This window comes from Pseudochaenichthys georgianus, chromosome 18 (assembly GCF_902827115.2).
Source record: "Pseudochaenichthys georgianus chromosome 18, fPseGeo1.2, whole genome shotgun sequence".
NCBI lineage: Eukaryota > Metazoa > Chordata > Actinopteri > Perciformes > Channichthyidae > Pseudochaenichthys > Pseudochaenichthys georgianus.
Genome location: NC_047520.1, coordinates 7,394,938 through 7,415,467, shown reverse-complemented (window position 1 = coordinate 7,415,467; position 20,530 = coordinate 7,394,938). Strand labels below are relative to the sequence as shown.

Here is a 20,530-nt window from a genome sequence, read left to right as displayed (position 1 = left end):
ACTGTGAGTTGCTGAGTGCTGAACATATCTTTATGTTTCTTTTAACTACATCAACAGATTTTAATTGAAATAAACAATATGATTTTCGGCTGGATGGAGGTTAATCAATTAAACTAAGATAATGAGAAATCTGTATTTTCTTTAAAGAATTTTGAGGCTAAATACATTTAACTTTCTGATCCTGAAAATCCTGTTTTTAAAACGTTTTACTATTTATACATTCTAAATATATGTAAGACATTAACCTGAACATGCGTTGTTGTTTTAAAAAACAACTAGATCATTATTTATTTAGCAGGGTTTGTCTCTAAAAGGAAATCCAAAAAGTGTTGAAATGAACTCATGTGGTGTGATCCTGGATACCACGGAGATGGTTGAAGATATGATCACATGAATAAATGAGAGTGAAAAACGTGTCTGGAAGAAAAACACATACACTCGAGTTGATAGACTTGTAGACTATCAGGATTATGATTTCTACATTAACTGAGATAAATGTTCAACATACAATGAAGTTTGCTCTCATGCTCTTGAAGCAAGTATTCACAAAATGAATTGAACATATTTGAGCCACTTTGACTTTTATTGACGATATAAAACACGATAAACAAATGGAAACTGAACAACAGCTCTGGCTCCTAACAATTCAACATGGAGAGGGTTCATCTTTAGTTTCCACTGTCTCATTCTCTAAGGTCCCGCCCTCCCCGGCCTTTTGCAGTCTCACCTTGGTGTTCAGCTCCTCCATTGGTTATCTCAGTCTCCACCTGTCTCCTTTAAGGTCCCGCCCTCCCTAGCGGATAGATCATGTGACTTCATTATTGCTGACTGTCCTCTAAATCCACACAACTATTAGACCGTGAAGGAAGGAGAAAGCACAAGGCCCATCTTAATTTACTAATCATATTATTACAATTATTTCAGTTTTAAATTGTTGAAAAAGCTCGACTCTTTATGTATTTAAAAAGGACATATTATTCTCATTTCACGTTCATATTGGATTTTGTGCTTTTACTGTGACATGTTTTTAAATGCTCAATGTTCAATAAGTGCTATATTTGTCTCTCACTGCCATCGATTCTCCTTCCATTGGAATGAAGATATAAACAAAGTGCGTTTTTTTTTATTCTAATCATTCAGCGCATTCAGAAATGCAGATTTTGTTGAGTGCATTTAGTGTTAGCTTAATGAAATTGGATTATTGGACAGCACGTGGCCGGGCACCAGGCATCACAATATTGTGATGCCTGGTGCCCGGCCACGTGCTGTCCCTTACTTGGTATTCTTGAATGTATCAAATACAATGTAGTTGAAAAGGTGTGCATGCATAAGTGAGTTTTGTAAGTGAATCATCTTGGTGGGAAGGGAGGAACCGGAAGATGTGAGGCAGGATAAAAGTTGAAGGAAACTCACGTGACAGGTTGATAAGAAAATGATGTCAAACTGGTTTGATTGAACAGCCTGTTGATATGTTCCACCCTACTTTGATTCAAATACAACAACACCATTTCCTTCTTGAATGTATTTGATGAGCTTTTAGATTTTGACGATATAAACACCAAGAAAGATGAGCTTTAAAAGAAAAGAATGTATTTAACCTCTTGTGTTTGTCTTCAACAAGATACCTGGACAAAGTCATCGTCCCGAACTGAAACCAAAGAGCGTTTCCCTCTGAAAGACATCCTGACTCCATCGCTGGTGAATAATACTTACTGCATTCCTGCTGTTGATCATTCATCCTCCTGTGACGGAGGTGAGAGAAAACCAGACTGTATAAAGGAGGACGCCAAAGAAGATTTAGAGATTGTTGAAGACGCCATCAGAGGAGGTGAGATCTCTGCTGGGAAACACACACTTGGAGAGAATAAAGAAGAGAAGTGGAGAGACTGTGAGTTGCTGAGTGCTGAACATATCTTTATGTTTCTTTTAACTACATCAACAGATTTTAATTGAAATAAACAATTTGATTTCCGGCTGGATGGTTAATCAATTAAACTAAGATAATGAGAAATCTGTATTTTCTTTAAAGAATTTGAGGCTAAATACATTTAACTTCTGATCCTGAAAATCCTGTTTTTCAAAACCTTTTACTCTCCTATTTATACATTCTAAATATATGTAAGACATTAACTGAACATGCGTTGTTGTTTCAAAAACAACTATCATTATTTATTTTGCAGGGGTTTGTCTCTAAAAAGGAAATCCCAAAAGTGTTGAAATGAACTCATGGTGTGATCCTTAATACCACGGAGAGGGTGAAGATATGATCAAATGAATAAATGAGGGTGAAAACTTGTCTGGAAGAAAAAACACATACACTCGAGTTCATAGACTTTAGACTATCAGGATTATGATTTCTACATTAACTGAGATAAATGTTCAACATACAATGAAGTTTGCTCTCATGCTTTGAAGAAGTATTCACAAAATGAATTGAACATATTTGAGCCACTTTGACTTTTATTGACCGATAAAACACGATAAACAAATGGAAACTGAAACAACAGCTCTGGCTCCTAACAATTCACATCGAGAGGATTCATCTTAGTTTTCCACCTGTCTCATCTAAGGTCCCGCCCTCCCCGGCCTTCGCAGTCTCACTTGGTGTTCACCTCCTCTCATTGGTTATCTCAGTCTTAGCTGATAGCCTTCTCGTTTGCTGATTGGTTGACACGTCACTTTACAAAGGCAACATACTAGGCTTGTTTGAGACACATTGCGGCTCGCCTCGAAAGTAGACGAGAGTAGCCGGGGGAGGTCTCAAAAAGCTCGCCTGAAGTCGGACAGCTCCGAGTCGGCTTCTTCTTCTTCATCTTCTATTCGCATTCTTCTTCTTCTTCTTCTCTCGGTTTTTTGGCGGATTGCAAACAACTTTAAGGTGCATACCGCCACCTCCGGAGTCGGCTTGACTCGGTTTGCATTTATAAAGAATGCACACATGTGTTAATCGTTAATGTCAGATATGTACTAAGTAAATACATTTGTTCCTGCTCAAGATTAGATTAAACTTTATTGTTATTGCACATATTACAGGTACTGAGAGAACGAAATGCAGTTTAGCTTCTCAGGTGCAACAAGCAGTGAAGTGGAAAGTAATGTACACAATCTACAGAATAACATATAGAATGAATTGAATGATGAATAAACAGTGAGGGGTATGAATACACTAGATATCAGCCTGTGAGCAGTATGAACAGTGTGTATGAATATGCTAAGATATATAAAGTATGAAAACGGTAAGCAGTATAGTATAAATATATAGATATTAATTTCATGATGATAAACATTGTGGAACAATTGATGAAAAATGGGAATGGATGTGGCGACGTAAAACTGACACAAAACAACAACAAACTTTTGCCAGCCAATGGGAGAGCTTCATCAGCAGCACGTGGTAAAAACCACCAATGAGTGCTCAGCTCGAGATACCAGCGAGGCCGTTTCCCATCAAGCATTTCGCTTCCACAGCTCGTGGAGAGCAACTAGGCTTGTTTGAGACAAGCAAGACCTGCGCAGACCTGCGCAGTTGCGATCAACGTCTTGCTAGTGCGTTGCATGATGGTTAGTCATTTTGTCCGACTTGCTCTGGAGGCTCGCCCACATGAGACTTTGAAATCTCGCGGGACAAAGACGCCCGCAGCCTTGAGAGCGAGGCGAGGCGAGTTGGCGCAGTTGCTCTCCACGAGCTGCGGAAGCGAAATGCTTGATGGGAAACGGCTCGCTGGTATCTCGAGCTGAGCGCTCATTGGTGGTTTTTACCACGCGCTGCTGATGAAGCTCTCCCATTGGCTGGCAAAAGTTTGTTGTTGTTTTGTGTCAGTTTTACGTCGCCACATCCATTCCCATTTTTCATCATTGTTCCACAATGTTTATCATCATGAAATTAATATCTATATATGTTATACTATACTGCTTACCGTTTTCATACTTTATATATCTTAGCATATTAATACACACTGTTCATACTGCTCACAGGCTGATATCTAGTGTATTCATACACACTGTTCATACTGCTCTCAGGCTGATATCTAGTGTATTAATACACACTGTTCATACTGCTCACAGGCTGATATCTAGTGTATTCATACACACTGTTCATACTGCTCTCAGGCTGATATCTAGTGTATATAATACACACTGTTCATACTGCTCTCAGGCTGATATCTAGTGTATTAATACACACTGTTCATACTGCTCACAGGCTGATATCTAGTGTATTCATACACACTGTTCATACTGCTCTCAGGCTGATATCTAGTTTATTAATACACACTGTTCATACTGCTCACAGGCTGATTCTAGTGTATTCCATACCCCACTGTTTACTCATCATTCAATTCATTCTATGTTATTCTGTAGATTGTGTACATTACTTCCACTTCGCTGCTTGTTGCACCTGGTTAGAAGCTAAACTGCATTTCGTTCTCTCAGTACCTGTAATATGTGCAATAACAATAGAGTTTCTCTTTAAGTTAAACCAAATCATTAAATAAAATCTATTGTAATGTAATGATTTGGTTTAACCTTATTTATTGAATACATCATTTAAAATGGCAAGATTAATCAAATTACATCCATGTTGTACACATCATAAAGCTTAAAGTGGCAGCTAAAGAGTTAACACAGCAGCAGGTCTGTTCAATGCATGCTCATTAAGCTTCATGTGTGCGGATCTGAAGGGACTGATCATTTGTAGCCTGTCCACCTATCAGTTTTGCAAACATTAAGAGGGAGGAGCATTTCTATTGCATCCACTTCATCTGCAACGAAAAACGCCAACGCAATTTCCGCCATTGCAAACCCAGCCAGTCAAGCCGACTCCGAGTCCGAGCTGTCCGACTTAAGACGAGCTTTTTGACACCTCCCCCGGCTGCGATCGGCTACTCTCGTCTACTTTCGAGGCGAGCCGCAATGTGTCTCAAACAAGCCTACTGTGCCGCCTCGCCTCGCTCTCAAGGCTGCGGGCGTCTTTGTCCCGCGAGATTTCAAAGTCTCATGTGGGCGAGCCTCCAGAGCAAGTCGGACAAAATGACTAACCATCATGCAACGCACGAGCAAGACGTTGATCGCAACTGCGCAGGTCTTGCTTGTCTCAAACAAGCCTACTAACAACGGAACAACCCATCCCATTTCTCTCTGTTTGGTCATTTGAAACTTTCCTATTTAGTTTCCACCTGTCTCCTTTAAGGTCCCGCCCTCCCCGGCCTTCGCAGTCTCACTTGGTGTTCAGCTCCTCCCATTGGTTATCTCAGTCTCCATCTGTCTCCTTAAGGTCCCGCCCTCCCTAGTGGATAGATCATGTGACTTCATTATGATAACTGTCCTCTAAATCCACACAACTGTAGGCCGTGAAGGAAGGAGAAAGCACAAGGCCCATCTTAATTTACTAATCATATTATTAGAATTATTTCAGTTTAAATTGTTGAAAAAGTTCGATTCTTTATTGTAATTTTAAAAAGGACATATTATTCTCATTTCACGTATTTGGATTGTGTGATTTTACTGTGACATGTTTAAATGCTCTACTGTTCAATAAGTGCTATATTTGTCTCTCACTGCCATCGATTCTCCTTCCATTGGAATGAAGATATAACAACGTTTTTTTTTTTATTTCTAATCATTTATCAGTTGTAAGAGTTTGGTGGAGCTGATAATTTATTCCGGCAAATTACTCTGACCTACTAATTAACCTAACAGAAGTTATTGAGTGTATGTGAGTTTACTGCTTGGCTCAGATCCACCAACAAGCTCTCACCTCTATTAACTCCTGAAGAACCAGGTTCAATTAACTACTGTTTCAATTCAGACAACTCTCTTAAATCTGTGCAAGCGATCCCGAAGGATTTTGATATCAGTAAAGGAGATGTGGCCCTACCTAAGTGTGAGTGTGGCAGGGTGCAGTCTTACCTTTGAAGCAGGAGAGGAGAGCGCAGACGTCTTTTAAGTTGTCCCAGTCCAAAATGTGGGATCAGTTTATTTGAAGAAAAATAGGTCCAAACTAATACAGGGTTTTTACCTTCTCTCTCTTTCCAACATTATAATCAAACCTATCATGCTGTGATCATGTTCTAATATGAAACTGAATCCACAGTTGTACATTCATTACATTAACTTGTAACTTCAACTGCCCAATTCAGTTGTGATTTTTAAATCTCCCGATAGAATTTAGAGGCATCTCCTCATAAAAGACCGGTGATAATAAAAAGCATTCAAACTTTCATTCACCAAATTAATTCACATCGATTCCATACCTATGTTTTCCGACACAGGTGGCGGGAATAACATTCACAAACACATATGATCACACATATAATGTTTGTCAATTTAAAAGATAATTTTGCAAATTAAAAAATAAAAATGTGTCTTAAAACTGAAGTAACACTTTGTTTGTGTGAAACCGCTCAATGAACTACATCTCCCGTCTCGCACCACACACCCAGACGGCCGTCACGTTGAAACATTTCACTTCTTTCTCTCAGAACGAGGCGGGAAGTATTAAAAGAGGTGGAAATCCCTCCAAGTCTGGGCACGTTGAGAGCTGTGCACACACAAGGGGAGTTAGTCGGTTCCTGAGAGCCAGCATGCGGGACCGGGACTCTTTCTAGTTGCATATTTTTCATAGTCTTATATTTCAACTGTGACTTTTTTTACATGGAAATTATTTTTTAAATTGACAAACATCACATGTGTAATTCATGGCACAATTCAAACGGGATGGAAAGATAATCTTTCTCTCTCCATCGACTTCAATGCATCATTTTTCCGAAATAAGGTCCCATGGGGCGGAAGCAGATGGGCGGGACTTCGCCTGGTGCCACGCCATGTACTGTTCCCTTACTTGGTATTCTTAAATGTTAAAAATGTATCAAATCCTACAATGTAGATGAAAAGTTGTGCATGCATAAGTGAGTTTTGTAAGTGAATCATCTTTGGGGGAAGGGAGGAACAGGAAGACGTGAGGCAGGATAAAAGTTGAAGGAAACTCACGTGACAGCGGCTGAAAGAAAATGATGTCAAACTGGTTTGACTGAACAGCCTGTTGATATGTTCCACCCTACTTCGACTAAAATACAACAACTATTTCCTTCTTGAATGTATTTGATGAGCTTTTAGATGTTGACGATATAAAACACCAAGAAAGATGAGCTTTAAAAGAAAAAGAATGTATTTAACCTCTTGTGTTTGTCTTCAACAGATACCTGGACAAAGTCATCGTCCCGAACTGAAACCAAAGAGCGTTTCCCTCTGAAAGACATCCTGACTCCATCTGCTGGTGAATACATGACATTACTGCATTCCTGCTGTTGATCATTCATCCTGTGACGGAGGTGAGAGAAAACCAGAGACTGCATAAAGGAGGACGCCAAAGAAGATTTAGAGATTGTTGAAGACGCCATCAGAGGAGGTGAGATCTCTGCTGGGAAACACACACTTGGAGAGAATAAAGAAGAGAAGTTGGTGAGTCCTGCTCTAGAAATAACTTTAATACCAAATGGCTGAGAAAGAAGAGAAGAAGAAGGTGAAGGTGGTGTGTAGTAAACATCCAGAAGAGCCTAGATTGTTCTGTAAGGATGAAGAGAGAGCTGTGTGTCCTGTCTGTGAGTTTTCTCTCCACCGGAGTCACGAGGTGGTTCCTGTAGAGCAAGCAGTCAGTGATCTGAAGGACCTGCTGAAATCTGACTTAGAGTCTCTGCAGGACAAGAGGGACAAATACAAAGGAGTGGAGACAACATACAAGGAAGTGATTCAAGTGTCCGAGAAGCAGCTGCTGTCCACAGAGAGGCAGATCAGAGCAGAGTTCATCAAGCTCCATCAGTTCCTGAAAGAGGAAGAGGAGTCCAGACTGGCAGCTCTGAGGGAGGAAGAGGAGCAGAAAGGGAAGACGATCAGCAGAGAGATGAAGAGCATTCAGGAGCACATCTCCTCTCTGTCACACAGTATCTCTGCTGTTGAAGAAGAGCTGCAGAAACACAACGTGCCCTTCCTCAGCAGCTATAAAGCCACTCGGAGCAGAGCCAGAGTCCAGAGCTCGCTGGCAGACCCACAGCTGCTCCCAGGAGCGCTGACAGATGTGGCCAAACACCTGGGCAACCTGTCCTTCAGAGTCTGGGAGAAGATGAAGGACCAGGTCCACTTCAGTCCTGTCCTTCTGGACCCAAACACTGCATACAGCCGTCTCTCTCTGTCTGATGATCTGACCAGTGTGAGACATGGAGACACAGATCAGCAGCTTCCTGATAATCCAGAGAGATTCACTGAGTATCCTAATGTTCTGGGCTCTGAGGGCTTCAGCTCAGGGAGACACAGCTGGGAGGTGGAGGTGGGAGATCATCCTCACTGGAATATAGGTTACACTAAAGAGTCAGCTGACAGGAAGGGAGAGACAAATGCCTCACCAAAATATGGAATCTGGTGTTTATGGCATGGCAGTGGAAAATACACTAATGGTGCTGGTGAGACTGTCAGAGTGGAGAAGAATCTCCAGAGGATCAGAGTCCAGCTGGACTATGACAGGGGGGAGGTGTCCTTCTACGACCCTGAAGACATGACTCCCATCTGCACTCACAGAGACACTTTCACTGAGAAACTCTTCCCATGGTTCGGTATTGGAGCAGCTGGTGATGCTAAAACTGCTGATATCAAAGTCTGTCAAAGTGAGATTCCTCTGTGATGCTCAGGAGCGTTGGTTCAGACTTTATTCTGACTTCACTCTCCGTCTACATCTCTTTGGAACAATCAAGAAAAGAATCAACAGATGATAATCAGAATTTAATTGTAGTCCATTAAATGTCTTAATGTTCAGTTGTACACGTTATACTCAAAGTCTCAGTGTAACAAGACAAATAGATTGTTTATTTTAATATTTTGTTTTACTTTTTTATATGTGTTTATAATCTTCATTTAACTCACTGACATTTAAACAAATCTGAAAATCATTTTTAAATATATTGAAGCATGAAAGATGAATGTTTTCATTTGTTATCAACAATCTTTAAATAAATGAATTGATTTTCTGTTTGTTTTTTAAATGGATGTCCTGGAAATGTTTGGTTATGTTTTTTTGTGAATTCTTTGCTTTTAAGAAATTGATAAATGTATGTTTTGCTGAAACTGCATGAAATCAACACGACTAACAAATCAAAGCTGTCAATTCTCCTTTCATTAACATCTTGTTTCTAGTCAAACATCATTTTAATAGCAGGATAAGATCATATAACAATGTAAGATAGTTGTAGGACTTTTGATGAATTATTTGTAGATATGTTGTTTTACTCCCAGAAGTCATTGAAATTGAGTTTTTCCGTACTGTATATATGAACAATAACATTTGTGTCAATTAGAAATGTAAAAAAAAAATATCAACCTAAAGGTAATTAAAGCTGTACAATAAGTGTATTTGTAAAGCTGCTTCAGATATCTTGTGATTAAATAAGCAGCTGTTTAATTCAGAAATGTGTCTATAAGCTTGATTTCTGTTTCTTTGGTACATCTGTCAAATAGCCATGTGACAAATTACAGAGACTATAAATGATGAAAGACAATTGTTCAACAACCCTTTACAATAAAAAATAAATAATCTGAATATCTTAATGATCTAATCTCTTCTTATTTGTTGCATTGCATCCCTTCAAACATCTGTTTTAACCTTTACATTCATAGATGCCAAACTCATGAAATCTGTTTCCTTGTGTGAAGTCATGTGACGGATGAACCTGCTGTAAACAAAGAAGCTCCCACCCTGATGAAGGACACTCAGCAGAAAACATGTGAGGGGTAAAGCATGGCATACTGGAGCTGCGCAACGTGTTTGAAAGCAACACAGCACCATCACTGCCACAATGAAAGTGGTGAATGATATTACGAGTATTTTAGATAATAAGCAGAGTTGTGCAGCTCTATTTATTGACCTATCCAAAGCGTTTGACACCGTCGATCATCACATTTTGAAGCAGAGGCTGGTCAGTATTGGCATATCCAGCCATGCAGTGGGTGGTTTGTGAACTACCTCTCTGAAAGGTCCCAATGTGTTCAGTTTGATGGGCTGTCTTCTGAGTGGTTAAACATCACTAATGGTGTACCACAAGGTTCTGTTTTAGGACCACTATTATTCTCTATCTATATTAATAGTTTAGGAGAAAATGTCGAAGGAGCAACCTTACATTTTTATGCGGATGATACTGTGATGTACTGTGCAGGTCCCTCGATTAACGAGGCTGTTGTTAAACTACAGGCTGTTTTCAACATTATTCAGGCTCAACTCTCTGAGCTTAAGCTTCTTTTAAATGTGGATAAAACCAAGGTAATGCTCTTTTCTAAAGCTAAAACTAAAAATACACCGGAGACTGCTTTGGATATTGTAACTACGCAAGGAATACAACTTGAGGTGGTTACCTGTTACAAATACCTTGGTATCTGGCTTGATGATTGTCTCACTTTTAAACTTCATGTAAATAACCTGCTTAAAAAGCTGAGGGCTAGTCTAGGTTTCTTCTACAGGAACGAGTCCTGTTTCTCGCTTGAGGCCAGGAAAAGGCTCTGTGACCTTTGACCTGTGCTGGACTATGGTGATCTGATGTATATGTATGCACCTGCCAATTACCTGAGCAAGTTAGATGCTGCGTATCACAGTGCTCTGAGATTTGTGACAAACTGTAAAGCACTTACACATCACTGTACCCTGTACACCAAGGCGGTGTTGCCATCACTTCCTGCACGGAGGCTCAGTCACTGGTACTTTTTCATTTACAAAGCCATGTTGGATAAACTACCATCTTATATCTGCTCCCTGATCTCTCTGCGAATTGAAAGTACGTATTGCCTGAGATCGCATGCTGTGGTTTTATTAAATGTGCCAAGTGCTAGGACTGTCTCAGGGAAGAAAGCTTTTAGATGTGCAGCTCCACTAACTTGGAACAGTCTGCAAAAAGAATGGAAAATTACCAAGCTAGTACCACTACATGTTTTTAAAGCTCGATTGGATGCTTCAAAGTCAGATGCTGTTGGTACCTGTACAGGAGACCTGCAGCAGTAGGTTCAACAAGAAGACATAAAAACATAAACAACAGAACAACAAAAGGACATCATACAGCCAAATGTACAGGGATTACAATTTACATATTTAACCACACTTGAAAAAGAGATCATTGATCTCAATGGGATTTTACCTGGATAAATAAAGGTTTTTTTCCTCTCTGAAGAACCAGCACCTTACCGTGGTAGAGAGGTTTGTGTGCCCTGATGAACCTGGGGGCTGTGTTGTCTGGAACCTTGTGTTCCTGGTAGGGTCTCCCATGGCAAATTGGTCTCAGGCAAGGGGCCAGACTAAGATTGGTTCAAAAGACCTCATGAAAGGAAAAACAAGAAGTGAGGATACCCGGCCCGGAGGAAGCCCGGGGTCCCCTTCTGGAGCCAGGCCCAGAAGGAGGACTCGTCGGCGAGCGTCTGGTGGCCGGGCTTGCCACGGAGCCCGGCCGGGCCCAGCCCGAAAAGGCAACGTGGGCAACACCTCCGCTTCTCTGTCCCGCGGGCCCACCACCTACGGGAAACATCGATGGGGTCGGGTGCGCTGCCAGACGGGTGGCAGTGAAAGCGGAGGGTCTCGACGGACCAGACCCGGGCGGCAGAAGCTGGCTTTGGGGACGTGGAACGTCACCTCTCTGGGGGGGAAGGAGCCGGAGCTTGTGCGGGAGGTGGAGCGGTACCAGTTGGATCTGGTTGGGCTCACCTCTACGCACAGCGTCGGCTCTGGAACCTTACTTCTGGATAGGGGTTGGACTCTATTCTTCTCCGGAGTTGCTCAAGGTGTGAGGCGCCGGGCGGGTGTGGGGATACTCACAAGTCCCCGGTTAGGTGCTTCGTTGTTGGAGTTTACCCCAGTGGACGAGAGGGTCGCCTCCCTACGCCTGCGGGTTATGGGGGGGAAAACTCTGACTGTTGTGTGTGCTTATGCACCCAACAGCAGTTCAGAGTATTCGGCCTTCTTGGAGACCCTGGAAAGAGTCCTGTATGGGGCTCCTGAAGGGGACTCCGTAGTCTTGCTGGGAGACTTCAACGCACATGTGGGCAATGATGGAGACACTTGGAGGGGCGTGATTGGGAGGAACGGCCCCCCTGATCTGAACCGGAGTGGTGGTTTGTTACTGGACTTCTGTGCTAGTCATGGATTGGCCATAACAAACACCATGTTCGAACATAAGGATGCTCATAAGTGTACGTGGTACCAGAGCACCCTAGGCAGAAGGTCCATGATCGATTTCGTTATCGTATCATCGGACCTGAGGCCGTATGTCTTGGACACTCGGGTAAAGAGAGGGGCGGAGTTGTCAACTGATCACCATCTGGTGGTGAGTTGGGTCGAGTGGCGGGGGAAGCCTCTGGATAGACCTGGTAAGCCCAAACGTGTAGTTCGGGTGAACTGGGAACGTCTGGAGGAGGCCCAAGTTCAGGAGGCCTTCAACTCACACCTCCGGCGGAGCTTTTCGGGCATTCCTGTGGAGGTTGGGGACATTGAACCAGAGTGGTCGGTGTTCAAAGCCTCTATTGCCGAAGCCGCGGTGGGGAGCTGTGGTCTCAAGGTCTTAGGTGCCTCAAGGGGCGGTAACCCTCGAACCTCCTGGTGGACACCGGTGGTCAGGGAAGCCGTCCGACTGAAGAAGGAGGCCTTCAGGGATTTGTTATCCCGGGGGACTCCCGAAGCAGTTGCAAGGTACCGACAGGCCCGAAGGGCAGCAGCCTCATCCGTGGCCGAGGCAAAGCAGCGGGTGTGGGAGAAGTTCGGAGAAGACATGGAGAAGGACTTTCGGGCGGCACCAAAGTTGTTCTGGAAAACTGTCCGACACCTCAGGAGGGGGAAGCAGGGAACCATCCAAGCTGTGTACAGTAAGGATGGGACGTTGTTGACCTCAACTGATGGAGTGTTGGGACGTTGGAAGGAACACTTTGAGGAACTCCTGAACCCGACAACTCCGCCCTCTATGTTAGAGGCAGAGCTGGAGTATGACGGGGGATCAACGCCAATCTCCCGGGGGGAGGTCACTGAGGTCGTCAAACAACTCCACAGTGGCAAAGCCCCGGGGGTGGATGAGATCCGCCCGGAAATGCTGAAGGCTCTGGGTGTTGAGGGACTGTCATGGTTGACACGTCTCATCAACGTTGCGTGGAAGTCGGAAACGGTACCGAAGGAGTGGCAGACCGGGGTGGTGGTCCCCCTTTTCAAAAAGGGGGATCAGAGGGTGTGTGCCAATTACAGAGGCATCACACTACTCAGCCTCCCCGGGAAAGTTTACTCCAAGGTACTCGAAAGGAGGGTCAGGCCGATTGTCGAACCTCAGATTGAGGAGGAACAATGCGGATTCCGTCCTGGTCGTGGAACGACGGATCAGCTTTTTACTCTCGCAAGGATCCTGGAGGGGGCCTGGGAGTACGCTTATCCGGTCTACATGTGTTTTGTAGACTTGGAGAAGGCGTATGACCGGGTTCCCAGGGAGTTACTGTGGGAGGTGCTGCGGGAGTATGGGGTGAGGGGGTCTCTACTCAGGGCCATCCAATCTCTGTACTCCCAAAGCGAGAGCTGTGTCCGGGTCCTCGGCAGTAAGTCGGACCCATTTCCGGTGAGGGTTGGCCTCCGCCAGGGCTGCGCTTTGTCACCAATCCTGTTTGTAATATACATGGATCGGATTTCGAGGCGTAGTCGTGGGGGGGGGGGGTCTGCAGTTCGGTGGACTAAGGATTGCACCACTGCTTTTTGCAGATGATGTGGTTCTGATGGCTTCATCGGTCTGCGACCTTCAGCACTCACTGGATCGGTTCGCAACCGAGTGTGAAGCGGCTGGGATGAGGATCAGCACCTCCAAATCTGAGGCCATGGTTCTCAGCAGGAAACCGATGGACTGTCCACTCCAAGTAGGGAATGAGTCCTTACCCCAAGTGAAGGAGTTCAAGTATCTCGGGGTCTTGTTCTCGAGTGAGGGATCAATGGAGCGTGAGATGGGCCGGAGAATCGGAGCAGCGGGAGCGGTATTGCAGTCGCTTTACCGCACCGTTGTGACGAAAAGGGAGCTGAGCCGGAAGGCAAAGCTCTCTGTCTACCGGGCCATTTTCGTTCCTACCCTCACCTATGGTCATGAAGGATGGGTCATGACCGAAAGAACGAGATCGCGGATACAAGCGGCCGAGATGGGTTTCCTCCGCCGGGTGGCTGGTGTCTCCCTTAGAGATAAGGTGAGAAGTTCGGTCATCAGGGAGGGACTCGGAGTTGAGCCGCTCCTCCTTCGCGTCGAAAGAAGCCAGTTGAGGTGGTTCGGGCACCTAGTTAGGATGCCACCTGGGCGCCTCCCTAGGGAGGTGTTCCAGGCACGTCCAGCTGGGAAGAGACCAAGGGGTAGACCTAGGACCAGGTGGAGGGATTATATCTCTTCGCTGGCCTGGGAGCGCCTTGGGATCCCCCAGTCAGAGCTGGTTGATGTCGCCAGGGAAAAGAAAGTTTGGGGCTCTCTGCTGGAACTGCTACCCCCGCGACCCGACCACGGATAAGCGGGAGAAGATGGATGGATGGATGGAAATAAAGGTTTTGAATTGAATTGATTTGATGGAGTTGTTTTCATTCTCTCTTAGAAACTGTCAGGAGTCACATTCACATGATACAACTCCACTGCAGCATCATAACAAATACAAAGTAGCTTCAAAACTAAAAATAGTAATGCATTACAATCATTTCCTGCAAAATACATCTTTAACCCTCGTGTTGTGTTCGAAAGCTGTTACCGTCCATGGGGGTCGCGGGTCCATTTTGACCCATGATTTATCTCAGTCCAAAACACTATCATCCGATATTGTTTTAACTACATCATAACTAACTTATAATGCATTCATAACCGTGCAATACTGTTGTAATTTAATGTTATGGCCCAAAACACATCACACCACATATTACACATGTGCATGTGTGTGTTCAGGTTCAAGTGTTACATATTCTTTGAGAAAGGTGGAGTTCCCGTGGGGGGCAGACGGAGGGGAGACCAGGTGCATGTTGCGAAACATTATTGTTAGAGTGGATGAAGGGGGGGGGGGGGGGGTGTCTAAAGTCAAAGATGAATCTTGATTGGGGCGGACTGGCCATCGGGACGTTCGGGACGAATCCCGATGGGCCGGTACTGAAGTGGGCCGGTCGGACGATGTGGGCCGGCCGGTAACCGGCAGGGCTCGACATTAAATGGCCCGCTGGCCCGGAAGCTCTATTTAGACACCCCGGGCCAGCATAACGTACTTTCCACTTGCCCGCTCGGGCCACTAAAAATATTGCTTTAAAAAAATGGTCCTGTGGTATTGGTATTTTGACTAGCAATTTAGTTAAATAGTTTCGTTTATCAACGCTACAACACAGCGTTTCGTGAGTCGGTTGTCGTTGGGTGAAAAGCAAACAGCTGTTTGCTGCGCAGCGCAGCGGGAGCAGGCTCCTGTGAGCGTGCTCCTTCACTACAGATTATCGCGCCACCTAACCATTCGCCAAAAATGTTTTTAATACCAGCGGTAACCGGGCAAGCGCCGGGCAAAAAACTATCTTCAAATAAAAGAAAGTCACCGGAGGAGTTAAAGGAGAGTGACAGGGAGAGGAGAAGAAGAGGGAGAGAAGGGCCCATTCCCAAACCGCCCCCTACACCCTACCCCGTACACCCTACCCCTCCGTTTGCGCGTTCACGCGGAGGGTCCGCCATATTGAGGGCTGTTCCAAAGCAACGAGTGTGGAGGGGGAGTGGGCTATCAAGCCCTCAAACAGCGAGTCTGCAGCGGTGCTGACTTGAGACCGGTCTCTACCTGACCGGAGTCACGCTGTGTGTGTCCGTCAGGAAACACGCTGTTTACAAGTAGTTCCAGCAAACATCCACTGATAAATTGCGATGTTAACAACCTCATGATAACCTCATATGTTTTTAACTTAGGATCATACCTGTGTTTAGTCTAGAAAAAGGTAAATGTGTGCATTTTATTATAAAGTTGTGTATATTTCCAGACCGTTGCAAAAACTAAGAAGCTTATGAACATCAGGTTTAAAACTAAAAGAGCTTTGAAACACAATGAAAGATGTCTGGAGTTTTATTTGAGTTATTCATTTAAACTTTTGGTCTAAGAGATGCTGATTTGAAACCGTTGTTACATACAGTTACGGCATTTCCTGTTTCTGCCGGAGAGAGGGGAGGCCGTCCCAAAACTGGCTGCGGTAATTTACTCCCTCCACCTGACAGGAGGGAGCCTCGTTGAGCTGCGAGTGTGGCTACAGACGGAGTTCACTCCATCACGGAGGGGTAGGGTCGAGGGAGTGGTTTGGGATTGGGCCAAGGTTTCAGCTTGATGGATGGAGTTGGCTTCTAGTGCAGTGCCGCGTCCTAAAACCTTTTATAATCTATCGATTAGATTTATGATTAGAACATTATAAAAGTAGGGTAGACATGTGGAGATTATCCGGCTGAACAAAACGTGCATTTATCAAACAGGTTTGTTTTCCACAGACCTTATTTCGAGCTATTTTCCAAAACCCTGTGGAGAAATCCCGTTGCTTTCTGTGGAGGGAACCAGCAGCTACTTCCGGGTTTCAGGACGCGTCACTGCACCTCTCAATATGATGCCAGTATAAACAAGGTCTTCTGTCGGCTCTGTGCATCAATGCCGACCTATGTTGACAGCAAGTGAAGAGTAGACAATATAAAGGTATTGGCTTTAGGGAAACGTCCCAGCAGTTTAGGAGAATGAGGGTTCAGGTTCTAATCTATAGCCATTACATGTCTAACTCCTGATGACAGGAAGGCAGAAAGCGCATAGTGCGAACAAATAATAATAATAATAGCAGATTTTTTTTAACAATGACCACAATATCATTATTTTAATAAACCAAATATGAACAATTGAGGAAAATGAGGAAGAACTGATGATTCAAATGTTGTAGTAAAGTAGTAATATAGTTAGTGCATAAATAACTATTGCAACAAATGTGTTCATTTTCTTCATTATTAGTCGATTTTTTTTTTGGACGAATGCTCCGGGCCGGAGGTTACAGTGGGGGGGGCAGTGGTTACAATGGGGGGGCCAGAGGTTACAGTGGGGGGGCCAGAGGCTACAGTGGGGGGACCAGAGGTTACAGTGGGGGGGCCAGAGGCTACAGTGGGGGGGACCAGAGGTTACAGTGGGGGGGCCAGAGGTTACAGTGGGGGGGGGGGCGGTGATAATACAAGTCCACCGGAGGGAGACATTATTTACCCTTATTGTCTACCCCCCCAACCCCCGTCGACAATTTACTAGCGGTGGGCCGGTCGAGAGTCCCGGGCTGATTTGAAGTCCCAGTCCGCCCCTGGGACAGGGCTTCAATCCACGGCAAGGCTTCAACCTACGGCATAACACCGGCTCTGCTCCAACTCGTATTACTCCAGTTTCTGCTGCGCCAGCTGCACCCGCCACTCGCTGAGGAAGAGGAGGGGGGACAGGCTCTGGTAGAGAAACACTGAGGGATGAAGAGGAGGGGAGGACTGCTTTTTAAAAACACTGAACTTCTGCTAAAAGGGACTTTACGAAACACTGCTATCTGCAGCTAACGCAGATCACATGAGAGGAGAAGAAGGGACGGATTACTGTTTTCAAAGTTCAGGGAGTCTGTTCGTACACTGCTGCAAAAACGCTGACTATGAAAAAAGCCTTAAATCTTACCTTTTTTATTCGTTATTTGGAGTCACATAGTATTTATATCACAGTTTGCACAATCATCCTCTTCCTTGTTTTTATTCTTTCCAAATATACCGTTCCATTCATAAATCTGGTATTTCATTAAGTAGAGTCTCATTTACGTAGGTGCAAAACCCTCGGCAGGACATACATTTTAATGATTAAATAACAAAATGTGGCTTTAAATTAAATGTGTGTGAATGTAAAAGTGTGTTGAAACTTTCCTCCTCTCTGAAAGAACTTATTCCCTCCACATGTTCTCTGTTTCCTAGAGGATTATTACATGTATTCCCTCCCAGCTGTCTGTTCTTTTGACCACTGCTCCTTTTTGAAGTTTCACTGATATCGGCTTGTATTTTCTCTTCGTGATGTTTTATTTTTATGTAATTATTTGATAATAAAATAATATTTTGATAAAAGCTCCTGCTGGTTTGTGTTCCTGTGTGGCGTGAGGTTCCTGTGGGCAACACAAGGGGGCGCTCAACGTGACAAAGTAAGTTACTTGCTCACGTTTGTTACCTGCAAATTAATAAATGACATCTTTTAGATTACATGATTTACCTTAATATATTTCAAGTGTATTTGTACTACGCATGCTGGTGTTTTAATGTATTATGTCTTTATGCCATGTTCTCTCGCATGTTCTCCTTTTCACTTACATATCAGCCATGGTGGACAGTAGTGTTACTTTACTGAACTTTAGTACACTTTTAAGGTACTTGACTCCAATTGCTGCTACTTCGTAATTATTATTAAGACAAAGGGAAATATTGTTTAAAATATTGATTCATAAAAAATCTAAAAGTCAACTAATGATTGATGTTATAGGCTATACTTAAGCTAGTAAATTCATCTTTTTAATATAAAATCCTATATGTTATTCGGTAATTAGCACACTTGGTACATTACATTTATTCTGAAGCTAAAACTTTTGCACATGACTTAAGTTGGATTTGAAATGCAGTGCTTTGACTTGTAGAGTATTTCCTAGAGTCCTCTCCTCAGGTCATCAGCAGCTCAGTAGTGTCTCCTCAGCTCCAGGTGTGTCAGGACCATCAGGCAGCTGGTGAGGCACGCTGATAATTCAATGGACAAAGGAATTTCTCTCAGAGCGTTCAGGCTGTTTTTCATTCATTAAAAAGCTCGTAGTTTGAGGATCTATCGACCAGCAGAAGCTTTGGTAAGGTAAGACTGTACTTCCACATGTTACCACGGATCAGATAACAGGAAAGACAGTTCATATACGTTCATACTGACACATGGCATGAGCAGGTCTTTGATACTATTTTTTGCAGATATGTTGTTCGTAAAATATCAAAAGACACTTTCAAAAACGCATTTCTTACCAAGGTTTTAGGACAAGTTTGAAAAACACTTAATGTAAGAAGCTACTTGTAAAATGGCACATATTAGTTTTATATATAGATAGATGTAGTATGTGTATATATAAAGGTAAGTGTGGTGTTGTTGGAGGCTTCATTGTTTATGTGATGAGAGGGATTTGAAGGTGAACTTGGATGAAAGCAGATTATAAAGGACTAAAGATGAGTATTTGCAGCAGCGAGAGGATGATCAGCTGACAGATGTTAGACCAGTTTCTGTTGAGGTCTCACACACACACACACACACACACACACACACACACACACACACACACACACACACACACACACACACACACACACACACACACACACACACACACACACACACACACACACACACACACACGCACACCGCACACTTTCCTGTTTGTGACTCCAGTGATCACTAGGATGTTTTTTAAGACACACTCTGAGAAAATAGAACGTGTGTGTGTTGTGGCTTTAACTGACAAAGTCTATATTTACAGGTTGAAAAGTAACTAAGTATTTAGTCGGCTATACTTCACACAGTTCACTCCTGCTGCTACTTTATGCCACGACTAATATCAGAGGCACACATGGTACTTTTTACTAGTGTTGTAGTCGAGACCACCTTCACCGAGACCTACAACACTTATATAACTTGAGTTACTTGCACACTTCAATTTGTAGCAGAGTAATTACCTTTTACTCGAGTAAAACACGTTAATACTTCCTCCACCACTATTGATTAGAGACGGTTCAGACAGTACAAGTTGAATCTGCATCCTCTCATTCTCTGCCAAATAAATGATTAGAAATCTAAATTAAAACCTATATTTTGGGATTTAGTTTCCTCTTAGTGCTTTTAACATTCTAGTATTTTATATTTTATTATGATTTAATTCTTCATACATTTATCCAACATGTTTCTGTTCTGATGTGATCTTATGATATAATGTCTTATCTTTTTCAATTGCCATTTTTTATTTAATTTGACTCCAGTCCCTACAGCAGGGGGGTCCAACTCAAACACACAGTGGGCCAACATTTAAAAGTGGGTACTAGTCGAGGGCCGGACTGGTTCAATGTTTATTGCAAAACGTATTGAAATGAACTTATTGCACATATTAAACCTGGAACTAACAAAGCTTAAATTATTGCCTTTAAAAACAACATTAAATAATCAGTTGCATTCATTTCTTATGGCTCTATCTGCAGCTTCTCCAGAGTCATTTCTTATGAGTACATTTCCCCACAGGCCAACAACAGCTTCAACAAAACTATTCCCTCAGAGAGAAACCAAACATGCCCTGTTGTCGTGAGAGAAAGTGCAGAAGGAAACATCCATTGAACTCAGTGTGCTGCTCTGAGATGCTAGCTCAGATACTTGGCATCTCATCAGGGTGCAAGGTCATCAATGTTTGGGCTCAGGCTCTGAGCGGAGGAGACCCTCAGGATGGAGTGAAGGTGTGGGT

General features: G+C 43.5%; 1 protein-coding gene across 1 annotated transcript; it reads left to right on the top strand.

Annotated features, from left to right (window-relative positions):
- Positions 1-1,814: 1,814 nt before the first annotated feature.
- Positions 1,815-9,583, top strand: LOC117463511 (zinc-binding protein A33-like). The gene is made up of 2 exons (XM_034105772.2): positions 1,815-1,888; positions 7,196-9,583. The coding sequence occupies exon 2, from the start codon at positions 7,493-7,495 to the stop codon at positions 8,669-8,671; it is 1,179 nt and encodes a 392-aa protein (XP_033961663.1). The 5' UTR covers positions 1,815-1,888; positions 7,196-7,492; the 3' UTR covers positions 8,672-9,583.
- Positions 9,584-20,530: the final 10,947 nt, after the last annotated feature.